The sequence below is a fragment of the Pristis pectinata genome, chromosome 3 (assembly GCF_009764475.1).
Source record: "Pristis pectinata isolate sPriPec2 chromosome 3, sPriPec2.1.pri, whole genome shotgun sequence".
Classification (NCBI taxonomy): Eukaryota; Metazoa; Chordata; class Chondrichthyes; order Rhinopristiformes; family Pristidae; genus Pristis; species Pristis pectinata.
In genome coordinates, this window is record NC_067407.1 from 122,956,930 (window position 1) to 122,981,237 (window position 24,308).

The 24,308-nt window shown below is 39.8% G+C and overlaps 1 protein-coding gene across 1 annotated transcript in view; it reads right to left on the reverse strand.

Moving 5' to 3' along the window:
* Positions 1-5,371: 5,371 nt before the first annotated feature.
* LOC127568016 (WD repeat-containing protein 64-like) overlaps positions 5,372-24,308 on the reverse strand; it is a 69,899-nt gene continuing 50,962 nt past the window's right edge. Inside the window, exons 18-22 of the mRNA XM_052011263.1 lie at positions 23,576-23,651; positions 22,046-22,085; positions 10,997-11,058; positions 6,884-6,996; positions 5,372-5,558 (exon numbers count right to left, since the gene is read on the reverse strand). Coding sequence (XP_051867223.1) covers positions 5,372-5,558; positions 6,884-6,996; positions 10,997-11,058; positions 22,046-22,085; positions 23,576-23,651 — 478 coding nt within the window. The remainder of the gene's footprint in view (positions 5,559-6,883; positions 6,997-10,996; positions 11,059-22,045; positions 22,086-23,575; positions 23,652-24,308) is intronic.

A 24,308-nucleotide genomic window follows, 5' to 3' on the forward strand; every position in this document is an offset into this window, starting at 1 on the left:
AGTCCCATGCATAAAACACACCTAGTTTGACCAGCTGTAAAAACATTTTTAAATACTTCCAATGTTCAGAGACATTTAAAAGCTATTGAAACTGAAGTAAAACACTAAAAAACATAATTAAAAGGCAATTAAAATCTATTAAGTCATTATTTTTACAATAGTTATTTTTACTATACAAAAATAATCTTAAATGAAGTTGAAAAAAAGACATAATACCTTTCCCTTTGCCTTATAAGCCATAGTCCTATATTCCCCATTGAAATCAATGAGGTCTTGGATCCTTTGCCAGGTCTAACCCCATGCAGATCCCAGAGGCAGTAATGCTTGGGAATCCCTACAAGGCCACTGCTGGACTCCATGCCCAGAAGTACCCAATTGCATTTCCAGAGTGATCCAAAAACACTCTGAAAAGGTTAAAGAATTTCACGCTGGAGAAAAGTGTTTTGCAATTGAATATTAGGTGAAGTATATGCCATCGAGATTTTATTTACCAGATGTCATTTAACACCTTAACAAGCACTTTATTTCCTCTGTAAACGTGGTTAGTATTATCTTACATTGTACACAGGAAGAGCCCGAAACACGGCCCCCATTGCTCTTGTGCCAGATACGGAACTTTCCACTGGTTTTAATTTTAGCTGTTTGGAATAAAGCAGTAAAGAATCATACATCACACTGTCATTTACTATTATTTAATAAGCTTAAAACATACACAAATGATTGGAAAGTGAATAGTGATCGAAAGCAATGCCAATCAAAGGAACCACAGTGATATTCCAGAGCTCACAACCCTTGTTGGAGGACTGGTCACAATATTAGTATTTAAAACTTTCTAAAGCTTTAAATGAACCCTAAGCCATGAATTACATACTGGCAAAGATATATTTTGATGAAGGTAAATTTTACCATTAACCTGCATGCACACACACACACACAAACACTTACTGTATATATATTTCAATGAAATTCTATTTTATCAGCTAAGGTGTCAATTTTACTGAGGTATCATTTAATTAAGATTGATTTTTAGTTCAGTTCAGACATCAAAAATATAAAAGCATTTTATTCTGTAAGACAACTCTTTAAACTTAATAAAAGTAAACTATAAAATAGTAAGAGGCCTAGAGTTTAGATTTAGTCTACAATTAGTAGTTTTAACAAAATGTAACTTTTGAACACAAACCCAGAAATTAGATTAGAGAACATCCATTTGCACCCTTTTCATTTTAAAAGAAGCATTAACAGCATATGAAACATAATTTTGGCCAGGATTTACAATATTTGCATATGTTTCCCAGTGAAATCCCAACCATCAGAAGATTGGACCAGGCATTTACTGGCATGATTTACTCTAACTTTGATGTCATTTCTCCATCATGTTTTGCACATATAATCATCTTATGTAATGTGTTTTATTTACTTATAGTCAGAAGTTATAGTCTTATAGAGAAACTTATAGTCAGAACTTATAAGGCCATGGTTTACAGCTATTACAATTCAACAAGGAATACATCACAGTGAAACTGTTGGGGAAAAACTCAGCAAGTCAGGCAGCATGTGGAAAGATAAACAGTCAAAGTTTCAGGTCTACAATGAAAGGTCACAGACCTGAAACATGGCTGTTTCTCCTTCCACATCTGCTGCCTAACTTGCTGAGGTTTTCTGGCATTTCTGTTTATGTTCAGGATTTCCAACATCTGCAGTTTTTGGATTTTCACATCGCAGTGAAAGTTGTGAAATCTGTGTGATTTATAGGGACATTGCTTTTACTGTTAATAAATGACTCATTCTTTCCTCTGTAATTTACCTCAAAAGTGACTGCCACCCATGGCATGGGGGGGTCCAGTTGTGGCTATTGGCTTATCTTGGGGCAATCACAGCCCATAGCTCAATCCTGGCCCATCTACCCACTGGGTCAATCTGTTTTCTCTCCCCCTTGGCCCACTCCATGGATCAAGGATCATGTGGCAATAAAACCTGCCCCATGGTCTTCTCCCCAATAATTTCCTATCACTTCCCCACCAACCCCAACCCAACTGGTCACTGCCATGGGACAGATCATATTAACAGTGCTAAGCAACAGGTCAGCATAAAAAAGCCATCGCAACCGCCTGCCTAGTAAGGCAGAGAAAAGCTCAGATTTTAATGCCCAAATGAAGGTCCCAAATCATTCTTTCGCTTTCCTGAACGAAGGATGTCCCAATCTCACCACTCCCATTTGTTAACTTCAGAAATGATATTAGTTCTAAATTTGCCACACAATTACTACAGCCAAAGTGTGTGTATTTGAATCTAAGGCATTAGTGCTTTATGCTTCAATCAAAAAACTACAGAAACAAAAGAAGTTTTAGCAATGGTCGGATAATCAAACCTGTACTAGTGTTCTAATCTTTGCAACTTCATCATAGCCCAATATTCTGAGAATTTAGGTATTTTTGTATTAACTGAAAGGGAGTTCATGAAATGTCTACAAACTTGACCTGGACACAACAGATGAATTTCCATTGGTTTGTGAGGATGTAGTTCCACAATTATTAACAATAACATGCATTTATACAGTGCCTCTAATGTAGCAAAATGGTCCAAAGCAATACACCAAAATTTGAGACTGAATCTCAGAAAGGGGTATTATGGCAGGTGACCAAACTCTTGGATAAGGAGGGGCATCTTGAAACAGGGAAGACAAGGAAGAGGGTAAAGAGATTTAGGGAGGGAATTCAGAGACTATGGCCCTCACATTTGAAGGCAGAGCTGCCAGAACGTGAAGCACATAATGAAGGAGATCTCAGGAAACCAAGGTCAGAAGAGCACAGATACCTTGAAGGTTTGTTGGGTTAGGGATATCAAAACAAGGATAATAAACGTAAAATTAATTCACTGACTAAGTGAGAGCCAGTGTTAGTCACAAACACAGGGACAAGATTGGAGGTGAGGCAGTAGTTCAGTGGGGTCAAGCTTGGATTTTTGGAGAGAGAGCTGATGATGGCCGACGAGACAGTGAAGCTGAGGAGAAAAACAGTTTAGCTAGTGTAGGAGTTGGGAACGGAAGCTGTGGTGAGGGGAGAGGGAGGGAATCTTGTCACAGGAGAGGATAGATTAATTGCAGTACCAGAGAAACATTTATTTAGCAGCTGTATATTAAAATAAAAGAATTTTTTATTCCTACCCTTGGAATAGTTACTGATTTAAAGAATTTCTTGTCTTGATCTACATCAAGAACTTTGCGTTGTTGCTTCAGCTTCATTAAGTAACCTTCCCGATCAAATGGCTTCCATCTAAAACAAAAAGCTATAAAAGTAAGTTCATTTACCATTCAAGATGTTAATTTAAAGTGTATGGTACAATTAAGTGGTTGTTATTTTAACTGCAGTCAAACACATTGAGCAACAGAGATAAAAAAGACCTGGATCTTTAAATCGTTTATTGTCAGACAATCAAGCAGATGTAAAACCTTGATGCATGAACAGATTCAGAGTGAAAAACACACCAACTGCTACCTACCTCGGAGTACAGTGCAAATTAGACTCCAGGAAAATGAAGCCTTCATGGAGTATCCCTGCATTGTGAATGTTGATTCCAATAATAAGGAATTTGACGTAACTGGTGAAAGAAACTGGATCAGAATGGGCCAGGACATGCCTCCAAAGCCTTTCTGATCCAAAATGGGGAGGCCCTTTATACCAACAAGGGGAGTGTTACGGACTCAGTGAATGTCCCTTTAAGATAGAGTGTGTGTGTGTGTGTGTGTGTGTGGGGCGTGCTTACGTCAATAGAAGATAAAGGACGTAATGACGTTGTTGAAGAAGCAGAAGAGAGAGAGAAGGGAGAGAGACACCAGCCTGCTAGTTTTCTCTAGCGATGGATGAGAAACAATAACTGTGTCTGCCACTGAAATCCATGTATGGAAGTTAGAAGTAATCCGGTGGAGTTCACTTTGTTGCTGACCTGTAGAAGGAAACAGGTATTTGTGTGTGGACGACCACGATTCGGATGCTTTTCGGGGTGAGGAAGTCACTACCGAGTAAACACTGAAGTGTCGTTTGGGTTCCATCGTGGAACATTTGGATTTCGTATTTACTCTCTCTCTGTTTCTCTACGTCTACGTCTTATCTTCAGACAACGGTGGTTGTTGAAGAAGCCCTTGCTCATGTTTCACCTTATGGCTTGCGGAACTGAACTTTAAGAACCATTCCTGAACTTGGAGTTTGGGACTTTGCCACACACACACGAAGAGTTTAGTTTTGGGGTTAACGTTCAAGGTTTAACATTTTTTTTGAATTCTAACATACTAACATTTTTACTTTTATTTTACGTATTATCATAAGTAGTGATTAATAAAATAGTTTTTAACACTGAATCATGCTCAGTGTGTTTCTTTTGTTGCTGGTTCGTGACAGGAGGAACAGGACAAGTTCTATTCAAAGTATAGCTGCAAAATCTCTTTGACAGCTGGTAAAGCCATTATCCCAGACTTTAATGGTTGTCAACATTGTTGAGGGACCTTGAATGCTTTTGAAGCATCCAAAAAACTGTTCAAGATGATGCACAAACTGGTCCAAAGTTTCCAGTGGCCCCAAAACCTGGGATACCATTGGAGGCATCATGTGCTAATATCACATTTTTCAACACGTGTGGCTCAGTGGCCAACACTCTTGCTTCTGGATCAGAAGGTTGTGTATTCAGATTCCACTCCAGGAACCCAATATTTGGATTGATATTCTTCTGTAAAACTAAGGGATGTTGTGTAATCCAAGATGCTGCATTTTAGATGTGATGTTTCACCAACAATCCCATCTAGCCTCTCACACAGACATACAAGATCCATTGGTATTATTTAAAAAAAATGCCTGTAAGCTCTCCATATGTCAACATCAACATTTACCCTTCAATATTACCACTGGAGATTTTATAGAGTAATAAATTCATACAGCATGGAAACTTTTTCTGATCTTAATCATATTCTTGTTAGTGCAAAACAGAATGAAAAGTTGGTATCCATAATGATAACTATGAACCCACTGGGTGGTTACATAAAAATAAAACATCTGGTTGACCAATGTCCATCAGGGAAGGAATTTTGCCACCTGTAGTTTGGCCTATATGTGACCCAGGTTCTCAGCAATGTGATCAACTTAGAACTGCCCTGAAATGGCTTAGCTCAGGGCCAGTTAGGGATGCGCAATAATTGCTAGCACCCATGATGCACACACCCCATGAATAAATAAACTTAAAAAATCAACAATGGTATAGCTAACTCACAAAATAATGATCTTTAATCATGTATTTCTAGCAGAGGTTTCAGGTTGAAAGATACACTTAATATAAGGTCAGAAATTACAAGACATTGCAATCAAATTTATGATTTATCATCTCACCTTTCCCAATCCAACATCAACGGGTAGTCCAACTGGTCCGCCTTGTTGGATTGCTTTGACTTACCCTCCACAGGTGCTTCAGTTATGTCACTGGGTAAAACAAACTCACTGGGATTCATTAAAAGTAAAGCACTGTGTTGTCCAAAGTATCCAATGTAATGGCCATTTAACGCATACCAAACCCTGAATAACAATAAAAGAAATAATTATTTAACATTTTTCTTTCAAAAACAAAGACCAGATTTATGTGCATCATGAAACTAAAGTTTAGAAATATCTCTGTGCTAAAATTCATGTGACGAAAAAGAAAGGACACGGATTTATGTCACAGTTCCTTCAAAAGTTGTTAAACTCAACTACGATTTCAAGGAAAGAACCAAGTTGTATAGGTGTAGGCAACGGGGTATAAAATGACACAGAGGGAGGAAGGTCTGGTGGGACAGGTAAGAATCCAGGATACAGAGCTGATAAAACAGATTACTTGGCAAGAGGCCAGAGGACCTCATCGTCCATGTATCCCATTGGTTATTCTTCACTCAGTCCAAAGCCAGCTTGTAGCCCTGTCTAAATCCTTCCCTTGAGCTGCACTAGCAACCTACCCAGATGCTTTCTACATCTACCCCTCCTGCACCCAATGACCCCCATCTCTATGCTTCACATCGATTGCCATCTGAAGAGAAAGGAGTATGAGAAAAGCATGGGGCATGTCTCAGGGCAAAAGGAATAAGGCAAGCAAAACGAGGAGAACTTATTGTACATTAATGGATATGTACATCTTAAGCATGATGGACAAGTATGTGGGAATTTTCAATAACATGTCAAAATCTGCAGCTACAGGCTTGGCTGGAGTATTAAAGGCTAATGTGATAAGTAATGTAAAACTGAACCATTGTCAGTAGGAGAATGTAACTGCATTGTGACAAGTTCACAAAGGCAATTTCTATTATAAATGTGGGAACGAGGATTATGGAAACATGGATACTAACACCTGACAGAACTGCAATATCACAGCAGAAGGCATGGTAGTTATGATCTTAGATAAATAATCAACAGGCATGCAGCTGTAGTCTGAGAATATAGCTTGTGCTAAATATCCATAAATAGAAGAAAGTGCACATTGCAATGGCATTTCAGAGGCATGGTAAAGTACTCAGCCACTAATTTATGAGCATTTAGTTCAAACAACTGATGACACATTGCTATGCTGAGTTTAAATTCTGTCACTACAGTTTAAGAATATAAATTTAAGTTAAATATTTATATATAAAACTCATGCATCAGTAAAAGTGACCCATGGTTGTTGCATTTTTGCAAAATCTTAATTGGTCCAGCAATGCCCTTTTCAGAAGAAAAAATCCATACCATGAAACACCTCTTGCTTAAACCAACAACCCAAATCATTCAAACATTAAGTACATTATGCAAAAGGTGTGCATTAATATAAAAAGCTGGTCCATAGCAAAAAAAGTCAACAAAGCCCCATGTTTAATGTCAATCCTATTACACACCTGACAGAACAATCCACAGATGCAGAAACAACAACAGATGCTTCCTCCACAAAGAAGATGCTGATTATTTGCAAAGTATGAGCTCTCCAGCTAATTATACGATTTATAGGCTCCTGTAAAAACATAGTAAGGATGATCTGATGCAACTCCAAAGTTCTTGGTAATTTATACAGAAACTTGAGCAAAGGATGAGAAATCCCCACTGTTGTAAGACTATTGAATGGCCCCTTGTACAATAAAGTAGACTCTTGACCTCACAATCTACCTCGTCATGGCCTTGCACCTTATTGTCTGCCTGCACTGCACTTGCTCTGTAACTGTAACACTTTATTCTACATTTGGTTATTGCTTTTCCCTTGTACTACATTGATGTACTAATGTGAGGAAATGATCTGTATCCATGGCATGCAAAACAAAGTTTTTCACTGTTCCTCGGAACATCTGATGATAATAAACCAAGTTACCAATAATTAGCACCTTTGCTTCCAGTTTTATTGCAAATGATAATAGATTTAACAGCATTTTAAATATACAGTAAAACTCCAATAATCCACTTCGTGACACTTTGGAAATCCCAATGGTTTGGCATCTGGTAATGTTTTTTGCTCTCCCTTTCTACTCATCAAGTTCACTAGAAAATTAATAATATCATGTAATCTCTAAGAAAAAGTCAATTAGAAGTGTGTTAGGCTGTTGAAGTAACATCCAATAGTCCAGAAAATTTGCTAGTCTGGCACCAAAGTCCCAAGCGTGCCAGAAAATCAGAATTATATTGTATTGTCATATTGCATATTTACTTTCCACATGTTACTTATGTCAAAATATTGATTTTTTTCTATAATTGAGTAGCTTAATCGGCAATATTAAATTACCTCTGTGATACCTTTATTGTGCAAAATGCTTCCTGTTGTTGGTGCATTTATGCACTCAAAAGATCTTTCTTGTTGAAATGTATTCTCACAGCACTGTTGTTTTCATGTTAGTATAGATTCTGATTTATTGTAATAATTCAAATTGTTTTCATTATTTCACTTTTTAAAAAAACTTTACAGTTTTGACACATTTTATTACTTTGAAATATATTCTGTAGAAAAATGAGCTTCCCAGATATTCACCAGTTATCCAACTCCTTGCACTTCATGGCACATTAAATGAAAATGTATTGTTATCTGAAAGGCTAATGAAGGGTTAATTATATCCGACCAACATGGCTGAGTTGACTAACAAAAACAGAAATAAAACTGCTGGAAGAACTCAGTGGGTCAAGCAGCATTTGTGGATGCAAAGGGATGGTCACGTTTCCAGTTGAGACCCCACATTGGTAGAGTTGAGATTATAATCAGATCAGCCATGATTGGGAAAGGAGGTTTGAGAGGCCAGGTGCCTGACTGCTGCTCCTAATTTGTATGTTCATCCCAACTGTGTATGGCATCGGTGAATAATCAGTAATTTACTGCAAGTGAAGTCACATGCACCCACAATCTGCTATTCTACTCCTGGATGATTTGTGCATTAATCATAACACAGCGAGGGTATATTCAAATTTTAACCAATGAAGCAAATTGACTGGAAAATCTATGATATCAATGTCTTGTATACCTTAAAAGATCAATTCTTAGGAGACTTTGTTTTAATCCTTAACGATTGCTGTTGGCCACTCTAGTTCCAAGAAAAGTGTCCATTATTTACTAAAATTTAGTGATTCTTCTTCAGACTTATCCATACATGAAGAGCAAATGCAGAAAGATCTGACTTGGCTGTGATGTCTCCACTATCAAATACTATCATCTACACCGGGTAAGATCAGAGAGGGCACACGTTGAACCAAAGCCAACAGAAGTCAGCCCAGGGAAGAAATTTCAAGGGGAGGAAGTAAATAGAAATGAAAGATTGTTGTAAATATGCCAATACATTTTTCAGGAAAAGTTATCTGATTTTGTGCTCCTGGTAGGAAACGTTACCCATGGGAAGTGTATATTTTCAAACCAAACAGAACAAGTATTTAATTTTTCTGATCTATGCTCCTGGTAGGGGAGTACAAAATCAGAAATGTTTCCAAGAGCATTCATATTGATTTTGAATACATTGATATTTAAGTTGGTCATTGTTTATTTGCCAGTTAAAACAGTGATACCTGCTCTGTTGGCTATTTGTCACTGGCAAGCAGAACTGTTCAAGATTGAATGGCGTAGAATGCAATTCTTAATCCATAAAAACAAATTCAATTGAAAAAAGTCTCACAAAATGTTAACTTCTTGATAGAATTACCTGTGGTTATTATTTTCCCCTGGAGATTGAGTTTGACTTGGAATTTAAACTGTATTTTATCTGTTGAATGACATCTTCCTTTGTGTAGTAACAAGGGGTAACACATGGAGGAGTGGAGTCCACTGAGGCCAAAAACAAAGAAGTGCACTTGGATGCTGAGGGTATTGTTAAGGTACTACACATCTGTCTTCACCGGGGTGAGAGTACTGGCCAAGTAATAGCGAAGGAGGAGATGGTTAAGACACTGGATACATTATATTTGATAGCATGGAAGTGTTAGAAAAGTTGGCCAAAGAAGCAGGCAAGTCACCAGGGAGGAGACGCATCCAAGGATTTGAGGGAAGTATGGGAGACAAATGCAGAGGGGCTGACTGTAATCTTTCAATGTTCTTTGGAATATGGTGCTGGTGCCAGAGAACTGGCAAGTATCGAATGTTATTCCCCCAAAGGATCAGCTTGGCAAATACAGGCCAGTCGGTTTAACTTTGGTGGTATAAAAGGCTTTAGGAACATTGATCTGGGACAAGATTAATAGTCATCTGGAGGAAAGTGGATTAGTTAAGGCAAGCCAGCCTTAAGAGATCTGTTGAGAAAAAAGCATGTTTAAAAAAATTGATAGAATTTTTTCCGTGAGGTATCAGAATTGATAAGGGTAATGCATTTAAAGTGGTGCATGTGGACTTCCAAAAGGCTTATGCTAAGGTGCTACATAACAGGCTTATCAGCATAGCTGAATCATATGGCATAAAAGGGACATTGATAGCCTGGATACAAAGTTGGTTCAGTAAAAGACAATAGAGGGTTGTAGTGAAGAGTTGGTTTTTGGATGAGGAAGGTAGATAGTGGTGTTCCCCAGGGATTGATGTTGGGTCATTGCTTTTCTCACCTAGGTTTGGGAGTGCAAGCCACAAATTTTAAATTTGTGGATGACACAGAACTTCACAGTATTGTGAACTGCAAGGAGGATAGCAATAGATTGTAGCAGGATACAGGCAGCTTGGTTGAATGGACAGACACATGGCAGATGTGGAGAAATGTGAAGCAATACATTTTGGTAAGAAGAATGAAAAGAGACAATATAGATTGAAGCATAGAGTTCTAAAAGGGGTGCCCAGCAGAGGGGTGTGAGGGTATGTGTGCACAGATCATTGAAAGTGTCCAGGCAGGTTAAGAAGACAACTGATAAGGCATACATGATTTTGGGCATTATCAAAATGGCATAAAATATAAAAGTAGGAAAGTCATGTTGAACCTTTACAAAACACTGGTCTAGCCTTAGCTGGTCACCTCATAATTGGAAGTGTATAAGGCAGTTGAGAGGTACTGAAAAGATTTAAGAGAATGGACCCTGGGGTGAGACACTACAGTTATAAGGGTAGATTAGAGAAGCTGGGGACATTTTTGGAGAAGGTTGAGGGGATATTCAATGGAAGTATATAAAATAAAGAGGATTCTGTTCCCTTAGGCGGAGGAGTCAAAGATTCAAGACCACAGGTATGAAGTAAAAAAAAAGAGAAATAAGAGTGATATGAGTGAAAATCTTTTATGTAGAACATGGTGACAATCTGGAATACATTGTGAGTAGATGTGATGGAGGGAGTTTGCATTTTGTCCTCAGGAGAAAATTGGATAAATATCCAGAGAAATAAAATTTGCAATGAAATGGTGAAATAGTGGGGGGTGAAACTACTGAGTTGCTCTGGTAGACATCCAGTATGGAACAAATGGGCCAAATGGCCCTCATCTATGGCCATTCTTTGATTTTGTGTTTTTCTCATTCATTTTCATTCTGAATAATTGATGTTCTTAAATATGATTTTAGTTTAGTTAAGCAATGAAACTTACCTTATTTTCTGCGAATGGATCACTGAGCAATGCTGCAATATCCCAAATTATTATGTATCCCCCTGTATGAGAACACATATTAGTTAATTTTAAGACAGGAGTAATTTTTGAAATTCTCACCATATTCCAAATAGCTATTCCTGCGTGTGAAATGGGTGACAGTTCTGATACTTCGGCTAATATTCAAAGTGCTTTTTTTTTAGTATTATGGAGTTCTGTTCTGTTCTGCCTTACTTCAATGGTTGGGAATTTTAAAAAAAAATGATAAGATATCTTTATTGGTCACACGTACATCAAAACACACAGTGAAATGCATCTTTTGCGTAGAGTGTTCTGGGGGGCAGCCCACAAGTGTCGCCACGCTTCCGGCGCCAACAATAGCATGCCCACAACTTCCTAACCCGTACGTCTTTGGAATGTGGGAGGAAACCGGAGCACCCGGAGGAAACCCAGAATCTTAGGGATTAGGAGTTACTTGTATTTGGAAAAGCATGGACACGAGGGATAGTCAGATTGGCTTTGTGCGAGGTTGTTTACATCTTACGAACTTGATTGAGTTTTATTTTGAGGAGGCGAGGAAGATGATTGATGTGGATTTTGTCAACATGGACTTCAGTAAAGACTTCACCCAGGTCCCTCATACAGAAGTATATAAAATCAGGAGAGGCATAGATAGAGTAGATAGTCAGAATTAACCCTCTCCTCCCCCCAAGGTGGAAATGTCAAATATCAGAAGGCATAACTTTAAGGTGACAGGGAGTAAGTTTAAAGGAGATTTTTGAGGCATTTTTTGTTTTTACACACACAGGGTGGTAGGTGCCTGGAACATGCTGCCAGGCAGGGAATGGAAGGACATAGACCATGTGCAGGTAGATGGGATTAGTTTAATTTAGCATCATGGTCAACACAGCCATTGTGGACTGAAGGGCCTGCTCCTGTGCTGTCCTGCTCTATGTCCTATGCTCTATGTATTGAAAGATTTGATCTTGTTTCCTTCATTCACAGAATTACTGAAAGGTAATAGTATGCAAGGAGGCTGTTGTGCCCATTGAATATATGTCAGCTGTATGCACAAATTCATCCAGCCCCATTCCCCCACTTCTCCCCTTAGCCCTACTTTTTATTTTGCCTTCAGGTACACATTAAGTTTCCTTTTGTATAACATGATTGAATCCACCTCCATTAGCAGCCACTCTCCCACCCCACTAGCAGTGCATTTCAGACCACCTCCATCACCTTCATCCAGGGACCCAAACAGGCCTTTCAGGTGAGGCAGAGATTCACCTGCACCTCCCTTAATATCATCTACTGCATTCAGTGCTCCAAGTGTGGCCTCCTCTACAGACTAGGTGACCGTTTCGCAGAACACCTGCGCTCTGTCGGTAACCACGACCTGCATCTTCCCGTTGCCAGTCACTTCAACTCCTCCTCCCACACTATCACTGATATGTCAGTCCTCGGCCTCCTCCACTGCCAGGAGAATTCCAAGCACAAACTGGAGGAACAGCACCTTATTTTCGGTCTTGGAACCTTTCAGCCTAATGGCATGAATATTGAATTCTCCCACTTTAGGTAATCCCCACCATCCCCCTTCCCCATTAAACCCCCCCTCATGCTTCTTCCCTTTCTAGACCTTTTTCTCCCCCTCTCTTCTTACCTTTGACCCATCCCCCGGTGGGTCTGTACTCCCCTCCTGCCCCACACCTGCCTATCACTATCTCTTACCTATATCTACCTATCACCTCCCTGTGCTCACCCCACTTCCCCTCTTTTGTCTATCAGTGCTCTGCTTTTCCCTCCTATATATTGGGCTTCCCCTTTTCCTATCTTCAGTCCTGAAGAAGGGCCCTGACCCAAAACATTGACCACCTGCTTTTCTCCACGGATGCTGCCTGGGCTGCTGAGTTCCTCCAGCATCATCGTGTTTTTCATCGAGATTCCAGCGTCTGCAGACCTTTATTTCTTATTTCAGACCCTAATCATTTGCGACATTAAAAAAAGTTTTTCCTCATGTCATGTTTGATTCCTTTGTCAAAAACCCTCATTATCCATTGTTTCTTGAATCTTACACCACCAGGCACATGGTTTCTGTCTACATTGCCTTGTTTCTTCATGATTTTAAATATTTCTAAGAGATATTCCTCAACTGCTTCTGTTCCAAGCTAGCTTACCCATAACTATTGGCCCTCATCCCAGAAATCATTCCTGTAAATTTATTCCGCACCTCCTCTAAGATTTTCCCATTTTCCTCAGTGTGGTGACGACGTTGGTGGAAGAGACCATCAAAGTCTATGCTGAGACAAAGTCCTGTCTTCACAATGAGGGCCATCCATGTGGTGTGGCACTACAATCACACAAAACGAGCTGGCCTCAGAACAGATCCGGTAGCGCGGAACTGGGATCATCACCAGCAGCAGCAACTAAAATGCACACCACTGAATATTGTTTCCTTGCCAGCTACAAAAGTGATACCAGCTCTCTTGGCCCATTTATAACGAGCAAGTATGATTTGTAACCTTATGGTACAGCATGTTCCTTGCTGTACAATCACAATCAAGCCAAGGGAGTAACTGTGGTTTACTGAGGAGTGCAGCAGATCATGCCAAGAGCAGCACCAGGCATAGTTAAAACGAGATGCCAATCTGCTGAAACTATAAAATGGGACTATATGAAACAGATATATACAGAAATAGTTACATTTCTGAAACAGTTATGTGCAGAAAATAAACAATGTGCAAAAGATAGAACTAAGCAATGCCACAACCAAAAGATCAGGAAAAGCTCTGCAGCCCTGCCACATCCAGTCATGAATGCTGGGAGACAATTAAAAAGGTGAACAGGAAAAAGGGGCCCCAAGAGCAACCCTCCCTGGGTTACAAACGCCTGACTTATAGACACTGTGTACATATGAATGAACATTTGGGAGACTGGCAGATGGGAATGGATTTGCCGGCTGTGGTGGAGCTGCAAGCATCTTCTGAAGGGGTGGGAACGGGGCATTTCTGTGTGCCTTCCCTCCCCACTACCTCCCCCTCCTCCCCACTCATTCTCTCACACACCAAATCAGTGAGACCAGCCAGCGGGCCACTCTTCTCGTGCCTGCTCACTCTCCCGTTGCAGCTTTTCTGTTCTGTGATCCTCTCCCACACAGTTTTTGTCCATTTCCGACTTACAATCAGTTTGGGTTGCGAACAGTTCTCAGTCGTCATAACTCGAGGAGAACCTGTACTCAACAATGGCAGGGCCCAGCACCCAAGTGCTATAACATTCACGATTACATTTGGCCAGATGATCCACTTTGGCTTCCATCTGCAATTCCCACAACCACATAAGCAAGTCTTCAGCCAATTCAATCCAATCCCATGTGACGGAAGAAACAGCTGAGAACGTTGAATATGGAAAGCACCAGACAACCTCCCAGACTTGTGCTGCAGAACTAGCTGTGCCTTTTGCCAAGCTATTCCACTGGTATCTACCCAACACTGTAAAAGTATTTGCCCTGATACACAGTGCTCACAAAATCAGGACAAGTGTAGAAGGAATGATTACCAAATGATCTGTAAATGTTCAATCACCACCAATTGATGGAAGGTATGGTCAACAGTGCCATCAAGGTGCACTTTCTCACCAAACAATCTGCTCACCAATGCCCAGTTTGAGGGCGTTTCTCCAGGACCACTCAGTTCTGGACTTTGAAACAGCCGGTTCTAACCCCTGACTTTCCTCTGCCTCACCAACCATCCTCATGCCTCTCGTCACACTGAAACCCTGGACCTGGACCTGCAAAGGTGATCCTGAATTTTCTAGTAGTGAGCTAGAAAACATGATTATTGATGCATGACTGGCTGCTTAACACAGGTGCTGACCCATTCCTAGACAGTAAGGGAGTGGTTCCTGAAGCCTTTATACGTGTGCCTACCCCCTTGTCTACACTAATGCCTAATTAATTCTTCAAAACTTTTGGTCTGTGTTGTTCAGGCATGGTAGTGCAGCGGTTAGTGTAACGCTTTACAGCGCCAGTGACCCGGGTTCAATTATGGTCACTGTCTGTAAGGAGTTTGTACGTTCTCCCTGTATCTGCACGGGTTTACTCCGGGTGCTCAGTTTCCTCCCACATTCCAAAGACATACAGGTTAGGAAGTTGTGGGCATGCTATGTTGGTACTGGAAGTGTGTTGACACTTGCGGGCTGCCCCCAGAACACTCTACACAAAAGATGCATTTCACTGTGTGTTTCGATGTACATGTGACTAATAAAGATATCTTACCTATCTTGTAATTCTCTCCAAGGTGCAAATATGATGGAAAAGATCTCCTGGACCATTGAGATGCTTCCATACATCATTCCTGCTCACCATCTGTCCACCCAACCAGGTCAGCCAAGAACAAAGAAAGTCCAGGGCTAAGATCAAGAAAGATCCAGGGTCCACAGAAACGAAGAGAGACATGCTTCCAGTGCCAGACGATTGGAAGATAGCTAATATTGTTCTGTTGTTTAAGAAAGGCTCTAAGAATAAGCTGGGAAATTATAGGCTGGTGAGCCTGACATCAGTCGTGGATAAATTACTGGAAAGTATTCTGAGGGACAGGATATATGAGTATTTGGATAGACAGGGCCTGGTTAGGGAGAGTCAACATGGCTTTGTATGTGGCAGGTCACATCTAACCAATCTTTTGAGGAGGTTAGATTTTTTCGAGGAGTCACCATGAAGGCAGTGGATGTTGTTCTACATGGACTTTACCAAAGCCTTTGACAAAGTCCCATATGGGAGGCTGTTCCAGAAGATTAAGTTGTTTGGCATTCAGGATGAAGTAGTCAATTGGATTCAACGTTGGCTTAGCGGGAGAAGCCAGAGAGTGGTAGTAGATGGATGTCTCTCTGATTGGAGGCCTGTGACTAGTGGTGTGCCACAGGGATCAGTGCGGGGTCCTTTGTTGTTTATCATCCATATTAATGATTTAGATGATAATGTGGTAAACTGGATCAGCAAATTTGCAGATGACACCAAGATTGGGGGTGTAGTGGACAATGAGGAAGGCTATCAAAGCTTGCAAAGTGATCTGGACCAGCTGGGAAAATGAGCTCAAAAATGGCAGATGGAATTTAATGCAGACAAGTGTGAGGTGATGCACTTAGGGAGGACAAACCAGGGTAAGTGAATGGTAGGGCACTGAGGTGTGCAGTAGAACAAGGGGACCTGGGAATACAGATCCATAATTCCTTGAAAGTGGCATCACAGGTAGATAGGGTCATAAAGAGAGATTTTGGCATATTGACCTTCATAAATAAGGACATTGAGTACAGGAGTTGGGATGTTATGCTGAAGTTGTATAAGATGTTGGTGAGGCCAAATTTAGAGTATTGTGTGCAGTTCTGGTCACCTACCTACTGGAATGACATCAATAAGCTTGAAACGGTGCAGATAAAATTTACACGGCTGTTGCCATGACTTGAGGACTTGAGTCACAAGGATGGGTTGAAGCGGTTAGGACTTTATTCCCTGGAGTGCAGGAGAATGAGGGGAGATCTCATAGAAGTATACAAAATTATGAGGGGTACAGATAGGGTGAATGCATGCAGGCTTTTTCCCCCTCTGGTTGGATGAGACTAGAACTAGAAGTCATAGGTTTAGGGTGAAAGGTGAAATATTTAAGGGGAATCTGAGGAGGAACTACTTCACTAAGAGGGTGGTGCAAGTGTGGAACGAGCTGCCACTGCCAGTGATGGATGTGGGTTCGATTGTAAAATTTAAGGGAAGTTTGGATAGGTACATGGACTAGATGGGCCGAAGGGCCTGTTTCTGTGCTGTAGTGCTCTATGACTCTATACCTGATTATTATATTAACCTGAGTTAGGAATTATATCCCTTATGCAAGAAAGACAGTTAGTCACTTTGGAAGGAAAGATCTCATGATATCTAATCTGGTTTCTGGTTTTATACTTACATAAGCAAAGGGCAACATTGACGGAGATGGGGGCTTTCAAGGTGGGGTGATAAAGAGGGCAGAGCAATAAAGGCAGCAACTAGTGAAGAGGGAGGGGTTGGATCTGGGGGAGAAGAAGTGGGTGGGTGGAGGTGTGGTGATGGTCTTGAAGATTAGAGACAGAGATTGGGACAAAGCTGGGACAGGTCGTCAGCCATGCTGTCATTAAGGTAAGGCTGCAATCAGCAAAAGGATGGTAACAGGGTTCTTTCAGATGCTGGGGGATGAGAGAGGAAATAAACTCAAGTCATGAATGGCATACTAGGAGTGCAATAAAAGCATTAATCTGCTGCAGTCAACATTTTATGTCTCTTTTGCTGCTGTTGACTCATTGCATAACTTTTGCCTTTTATTATACAGCTTACAAACCTTATTTCATCCTGCTGATATTAATGGACGCCATCATCTCTGTTGATTCAACCAATTTTAAAACAAGCTATTGATCTGAACAATGCTTACATAAAACAAATCTAGACCAGTTTGTCCATAAAGAAAGCTGTTAAGGATTGACTTACTCTGATTTCCAGCTAAGATACAAGGAATCCTTTCACCAACCGAGATTGTTGTGATAGGACTGCAAAACTGAATGGTGGGCAGGATTTTATCCAATTGTACACCCTATTAAAGAATGAGAAAAGACACAGTGATTTGTATTGCATGACACAATGGGAGTACAATGCCTCAGGAGCACCAACAGTGACCTGTTGTAGGTGCAAGAGAATATCAGACCTCCCTCACATCAGGACTCCTCATCTTAACTTTCTGGTTTCTTTGGCAGTGGGGTGGGGCAGAGGCACAACCAGCTCTTCAAAGTTATGTAAATCAGATGACTTCCTCCTGAACCTCCATTCTTAGGGGGAAGGGATCTGCAATAAGTGTAAGGGTGAAAATATCACTGTCTTCCTCTGCGAATATGTTTGATGAGGTCCCAAGATTTCAACCTACCCAGTTCATAGATGCAAACAATCAACCAAAGACATTAGTTTCGGTGTAGAAACTAAACACATTTACTGGACAATCTTTGTTGACGTAAGGTTCAGTGGATAATCTAACAGGATGTATGGGTGAAAACCAAATATTTTAATTTCCAATAATAAAACCTGTATCCACACTGCATAGCCTTGGAAAATCAGGACTATAACATAAAATGCACACTTACTCATGTGATTACAATGAGGACATAAATGGAAATATTCTTGGAAGACTACAGATGGTGCTATTGCAAAACATATCATTTACTACTCAATAGATGTCATTGTACCAATGGGGAAAATATAAACCCGCTATCGAAAAACAAGTTGGTTTAATTCTACAAATGAGAAAATCCATCCCCAACATCATAATCACATCAGTTTTACATCCTTAGGCCCTGAATTCCATTTGATAGTTTGGGCCATTACCTGAAAAATGCGAACTACACATTTTAAATTGATGCTGACCTCATTGCCAGTGTGAACACAGCAATGAGGTTACTGACTCCATTCTGAAACCATCACCATTCTAGCAATCCCAGACCAAACCTAGCCTCCACACCCAATTGTGACTTTTACCTTCTCCCACCACCAAATCTCAAGTTCCTCCAGCCCTTCATCTCCTTATACCTGACCTTGTCACTCTCTGTCCATTACAAATCACTGGTCCACAGGAGGGTCTAATCAACTGTGGGAAATGTTTTGGTATATCCAGGAACATTCAGCCAAATTTTGTGTTACAAACACATTACAAAAGAGAGCACTAGAATGCATTTTGCTTATTAGGGGAGAATCCATTTAAGTTATTAACCCAACCCCACCTTCCAGTCTCTGACTCAGTGACTAACAGGACCATAACTATCAGTTTACAATGCACTGCAATTTTATTCATCTCATATCTCCTTGTTTGACAAGGTTATATCCCTGAACTCTTGCCCACCCACTTATATAGAGGCGAAGACTCAACCAATGTTTACAGCTATTGTTGGCAAATGGTGCACTGAAAAGCAAGCAGGATGAAAAAGTAGGCTTCGCATCTCCTGATTCCCAACAGTTAGGAAAGGATTGCTTCAGAGGTTACAATAGTGAGGTGACATTAAGGAGGTGTACCTTGACTTTGATCAAAAGAGGGAGTCGGTTCTTATGCTTCAGAAAGATAGTGACAGCTTTACTATGAACTTGTCATTGCTATAAACATTTCTAAGGCTTAGCCTTGAAGCTCAGGAAATGACTAAATATGGAATAGAAGACCATTCATTAAATGTGAACAACATCTGGAAAAAAGTACATAAATCACCCATTTACTTAACCTTTGGAAGATCATGACACAGAATTTCCTTGGTGCCTCCAAGTCACAGAAAAGGGGGCCTTCTATGAGAAAGTTCAATACTACGTGAAGTCCAAGGGAAGAAAAATAGTAAAGGGATTTCCTTTGCAGCTCAGCTACTGTGAAGTATGTGAATGAAATCAGAAGCCTATGTTCCAGAAGGTCTTTGGGGAAAAGAGCCCTGGGAAGGGAATGGAGTGGAGAAGGGTTGTGGTTGAGGCATGAAGTAATCGTGAGCGATGGTTACCGATAAGTTGGCACTGGAGAATGTGGGAGACAGGAACCCCAGTCAATTAAGGGGGATGATAAGATCAGAGGGGCTGTTGGCAGTCAGGGAGAGGGGAGACTGCAATTGTTTGCCAGACTTGGTGCTTATTGCAAGCACAATTCCATTCCAGTAGAGTGCATTCATAAAAATTCTTGCATCTAAGGAAAGTAAGAGCTGCTAAATGTTTGTCCCCAGATTTCTAATTCGATTGATAAAAATATTCCTCAATAGGTTTTTATATTACCTCTACACTCCAAAACTGAATAGAACCATCCTGATGAGCAGATAGTAGAATGGGATTAGGCTCTATTGCAGGCAATGTTGTCGGTATAGATTCATCATTTAAAGCAGGCATTGGTGAGTTGGCCTCTATTAAGGAAACAACAAGCAGTATGTTCACCAGGATATCAATTTCTGGGACAGTATATAGTAATAGCTAATACTGGAACATATATTCACACCTGAAACAGATGTAGGAATCAGATATGTTTTTGGATATGTTGGACTACAAGCATAAGGCAGCAATTTTTAATTTCTTCAACAGGAAATTCAGCAGTTTGCTTACTCCAACAGAAAATTATGCAGTTTGCATCTTGTATATTTTTACCGATGCATTCATTTTCACTATTTAGATCAGATCTTTTTCAGGGTAAGATTTAAAATGTACATTTTCAGGTGTGAGCTGATGGCTAGATAACTAACCAACAGCATGGCCTTGAAAAGTGAATTCCATTTGTATCAAAATAGAAAGGTTTGAAACTCCTTTTAAAGTGGCTTCACATTGCACCCCTAGTATTTAGGGTATTTAGTATTTAAATACATTATTGAGATGACAAGAAAGGATGGTTATGATTGTATCTTATGCTTTTTGTATTCATCCTTCCTCCTATATCATATATATTTGCCCCACAGAACATTATTGGGGTTGTCAGTGGAGACTGCCTTTAGCTCTGCCCAACAGTGTGAAGGCAATACCCCAATGAACTTTTACACCAAAGGAACACTTCAAGCCACCATGGATAACACATACTGTATAAATGAATACCAAAAACCTTGCTTGCAAGAGGTAATAAAACGACCACAGCTGTTCACAATATATAACAAATAATTTAGAAATCAGACCACAATTTCAAAGTTTATGTCTGACACCAGTTGGGGGTTATGGTTAATAGTGAGAAAAAGTAAAGCATTGCATAAAAAAAGAGGAAATTGGTGAACTTGCAGAATAAACGTGTATCAATATAGCCGGCAATGCATGTCCGGTGGGAAGAATAAGGCAGCAACAAATTGCTTGGAAAAACAAGAATCTAACTTAGGTAGAGGCGGCAATGATCTGGAAAAGAGGCAAAAATATGCACATCATCATGGCTATCCCTCGAGGTCGAGGGTGATGGTCTTTGTTCTGTTGATCTATTTATGGGCTCTCAAGTGGCTTATGAGTCCAATCTTGGCTCTGAACGTTCTTCCACATTCTGGACAGGTGGTTCCAGGTGGCAGATCGGGCTTTGGTTGTTGCTGCCTCTCTTTCCATTTTCTTCTTTTTTCCTCTAATTCTGCACATCTGTTGGCTTTGAAGGTTACTGTTCCTTCTCAGATGATGGTTTGCCAGAGTTTCCTGTCCTTGGCATTGGTTTCCCAATTGTTGATGTCGATTTTACATTTTTTCATGTTGGCTTTTAAGACGTCTTTGAATCTCTTCTGTTGTCCGCCTCTTTTACGTTTGCCTAGTTTAAGCTGGGAGTAGAAGATTTGTTTCAGCAGACGTTCGTCTTTCATCCAAACAACATGACCGCTCCATCTTAGTTGGTTCTTGATAACGTAGGCTTCAATGCTTGTTGTTTTTGCTTCATTTAGCACGCTGACATTGGTTCTTCTATCTTCCCAGCTGATATTTAAGATATTTAGCAAAATATGCTCATAAGGCCATTAAAAAAAGCTCTGTGGTTCATTTCTGGAGAACTGTAAAACACTGGAGATATGCTATAGTTGATTACACCCCAGCTAGGTCTCCATATTTCATATACTGTATAAAACAATCAAACTAAAATAACTTGCCTTAGTCTCACAGCCATTTCATTGAAATCAATGTAGAAACTGTCCATGTGATACAGGTGGTTTGAGGAGATTCTGCAACACCACATGCCCCACCAGACTCCATGAGAAGTCCACAAAAGGAACACAGTTGGTAAAACCAGCAATTCTTCCAATTTGCAGTAGCTACATGGGATTGGTCAATATTTCTCACAAGCCCTGCACCTTTATGAAATTTTGTAATGTGTAATTGATTTATTATTGTCATATTTACCGAAATACAGTGAAAAGCTTTTGTTTGCATGCCATCCAGATCGATCATTCTATACGCAAGTACATCAAGGTAGTAAAAAGGAAAACAATAACAGAATATAGAATATAGTGTTACAGTTCAGAGAAGCAGCAGTGCATGTAGACATTAACAAATGAGAAATTGACAAAAATCAATTGACCCTCAATAATGCTTACCTGCTTGACTATATTCAGAAGCTGTAAAGCTCTCAGCATACTGCATGAAATAAAACAATTTATGAAAGAATGTTTAGTTTTTACAATTTACAAAAAAGCTATATAACTAATTTTATTGCTAAGATTAGAAAAATGTCAAACTCCCCAGAATAAGATGCACCAAAAATAACTTTGACAAATTAAAGCAATATTTATGAATATTTGTCAACATTAAAATAATTGTGAAATCTTTATGAGCTGCACAAATGTTTACTAATTGTAAAGATTTGTGCAACTCATAAATTTTAGAGATTATGGAAATTACAATACTGATGAACTTATGAAACTTGCCCCAGGTAAGTTCAGTCCACAGACTAAGGAGCTCAGGTAATCGATATATTACTAAGCACAACCAGTTCATCCCTAACCTGCAGTAGAATCATAAAATTATGAAACTGTATAGTTGTACTTTCTGGAAGAGAATTTGTTGTCAATCAAGGTTCATTTTGAATAGAATAGACTATTTGTAGAATAGTGCTAGTTCCTGTCACTCTAATTGCTACTTTCCATTTATGTTCCCAGCTGCTACCATGTAACAACAAAAGATATTTGGAATCAGAAGTGCGCAAATGCATCATGCTGGGTTCAGATGTCACCTTTGCTTAGTCAGTAGACAAAATGTGCAGTTCATGGTTCGTGAATCGTGACACTGCATATCATGGGAGGTGGATCTACTGAACAGATCTGCCTCCCATGATGTGCAGTGTCACCATTCATTGTAAGAAATTATGGTTTTGTGCTGGAGGGGTAATTGTTCCAGTGATGAGATGTTTAATAAATGAAGAATTGAGGAAGCAGTAGCACAGGATAATGAAGGGAAGAATTCCATTTGAGGGTGAATACCTCGGATCTAAAACCAGTGTCTCAACCTAAATAAGGGCAATTACAAAGATACAAAGCAAGACTGAAAGAATGGGGAATTGAGGACTGTGTGGAAATGGCACAGAAGAGGAGTTAAGGCCTGGGCAGATCAGCTATGATCATATTGAATGGCAGGGCAGGCTTGAGGACCAGGTAGCCTACTCTGGTTCCAACTTTCTTGTATTCTTGTATCCTTATGACAGAGAGGATGAAGGAGAACATTACACTGGAAATTAGTGGAGAGCGTAGGGAGGTTGTGATGGGGCCAAATCATTGAACTTCGATCTTCTCAATGTGTACAGCGGAAGTAATAACTTGGCATAATCTGGTGTCAGAAACAGAGGTATGGGTGGTTTTGAGAGATTTGCACGTAGCAGGAATCCGACCTCACATAGATGATGCTATCCCAAAACATCATATGGATAAGGAATAGGTAATGACCAGGAATGAACTACTGGGGATGCTGAAGATTAAGGCTGGGGATGAGATAAGATGCTTTCCCCAAGAGATAATTGATTTAAAATTAGTCAGGAAAATCTAACCCAAGATCATTTGGAAAGGAAATTGCAATTTAGCAGAGTGTGCAAAATATGCAGAATTACAAATGCAATGACTTATATAAAGACCTACCCTAAGCATTAAGCTGACTTTTGACATGTTATTTAAGACTATGCTTGAATCCTGTGACTGACCATCAACAACTATCCTGTGGGGAAAAAAAAACAATAATGGCATAAAGCAAGACAATCAACTACTAGAATCATACTTTCCATCTCAACTCCTCATTAGTGCTTCGGCATTCGCAATGGGAACAAAATGATGTAATTTCAGAACTTCAGAGTATCAAAAAGCAGAGCATGAGTCAATAACAGGATGCTATGGTAATTTTCAGAACTTGAGACTGAACCTCAACAGGGGCAGACTAAGCAACTGAATAGACGAATGGAAATTCTATTGAGAAAGCCAAGTTCAATTTACCCACATGATGCAGAGTTTTGACTCCACTGCATGCCTGGCTTTGCTTTGACAAATGTTTTGTTTACAGCAAATGGATGTAAATTGGATTCAGATCTAATAAATTTCAATTATGCTGTCTCATCAATCTATTATGGTAAAATAAATAAAACAGAACTGTACAACTTCAATATTTTTCAGTGGCATCCTTGCATTATTGTTTCTTCTGCTCATAGATAGTTCCAATAAATGCACATTAAAACTATTGTTCAGTTTTATCCTACCTTTTGTAACTTATAAAACTTACAACTTCAATTAAAGTAAAACGCCAATAATCTGCTAATAATTTATTCCAAATCAGAACATTTCAGTATCTGGAATACATGGCTGTTGTTTTCCACACTTCCTT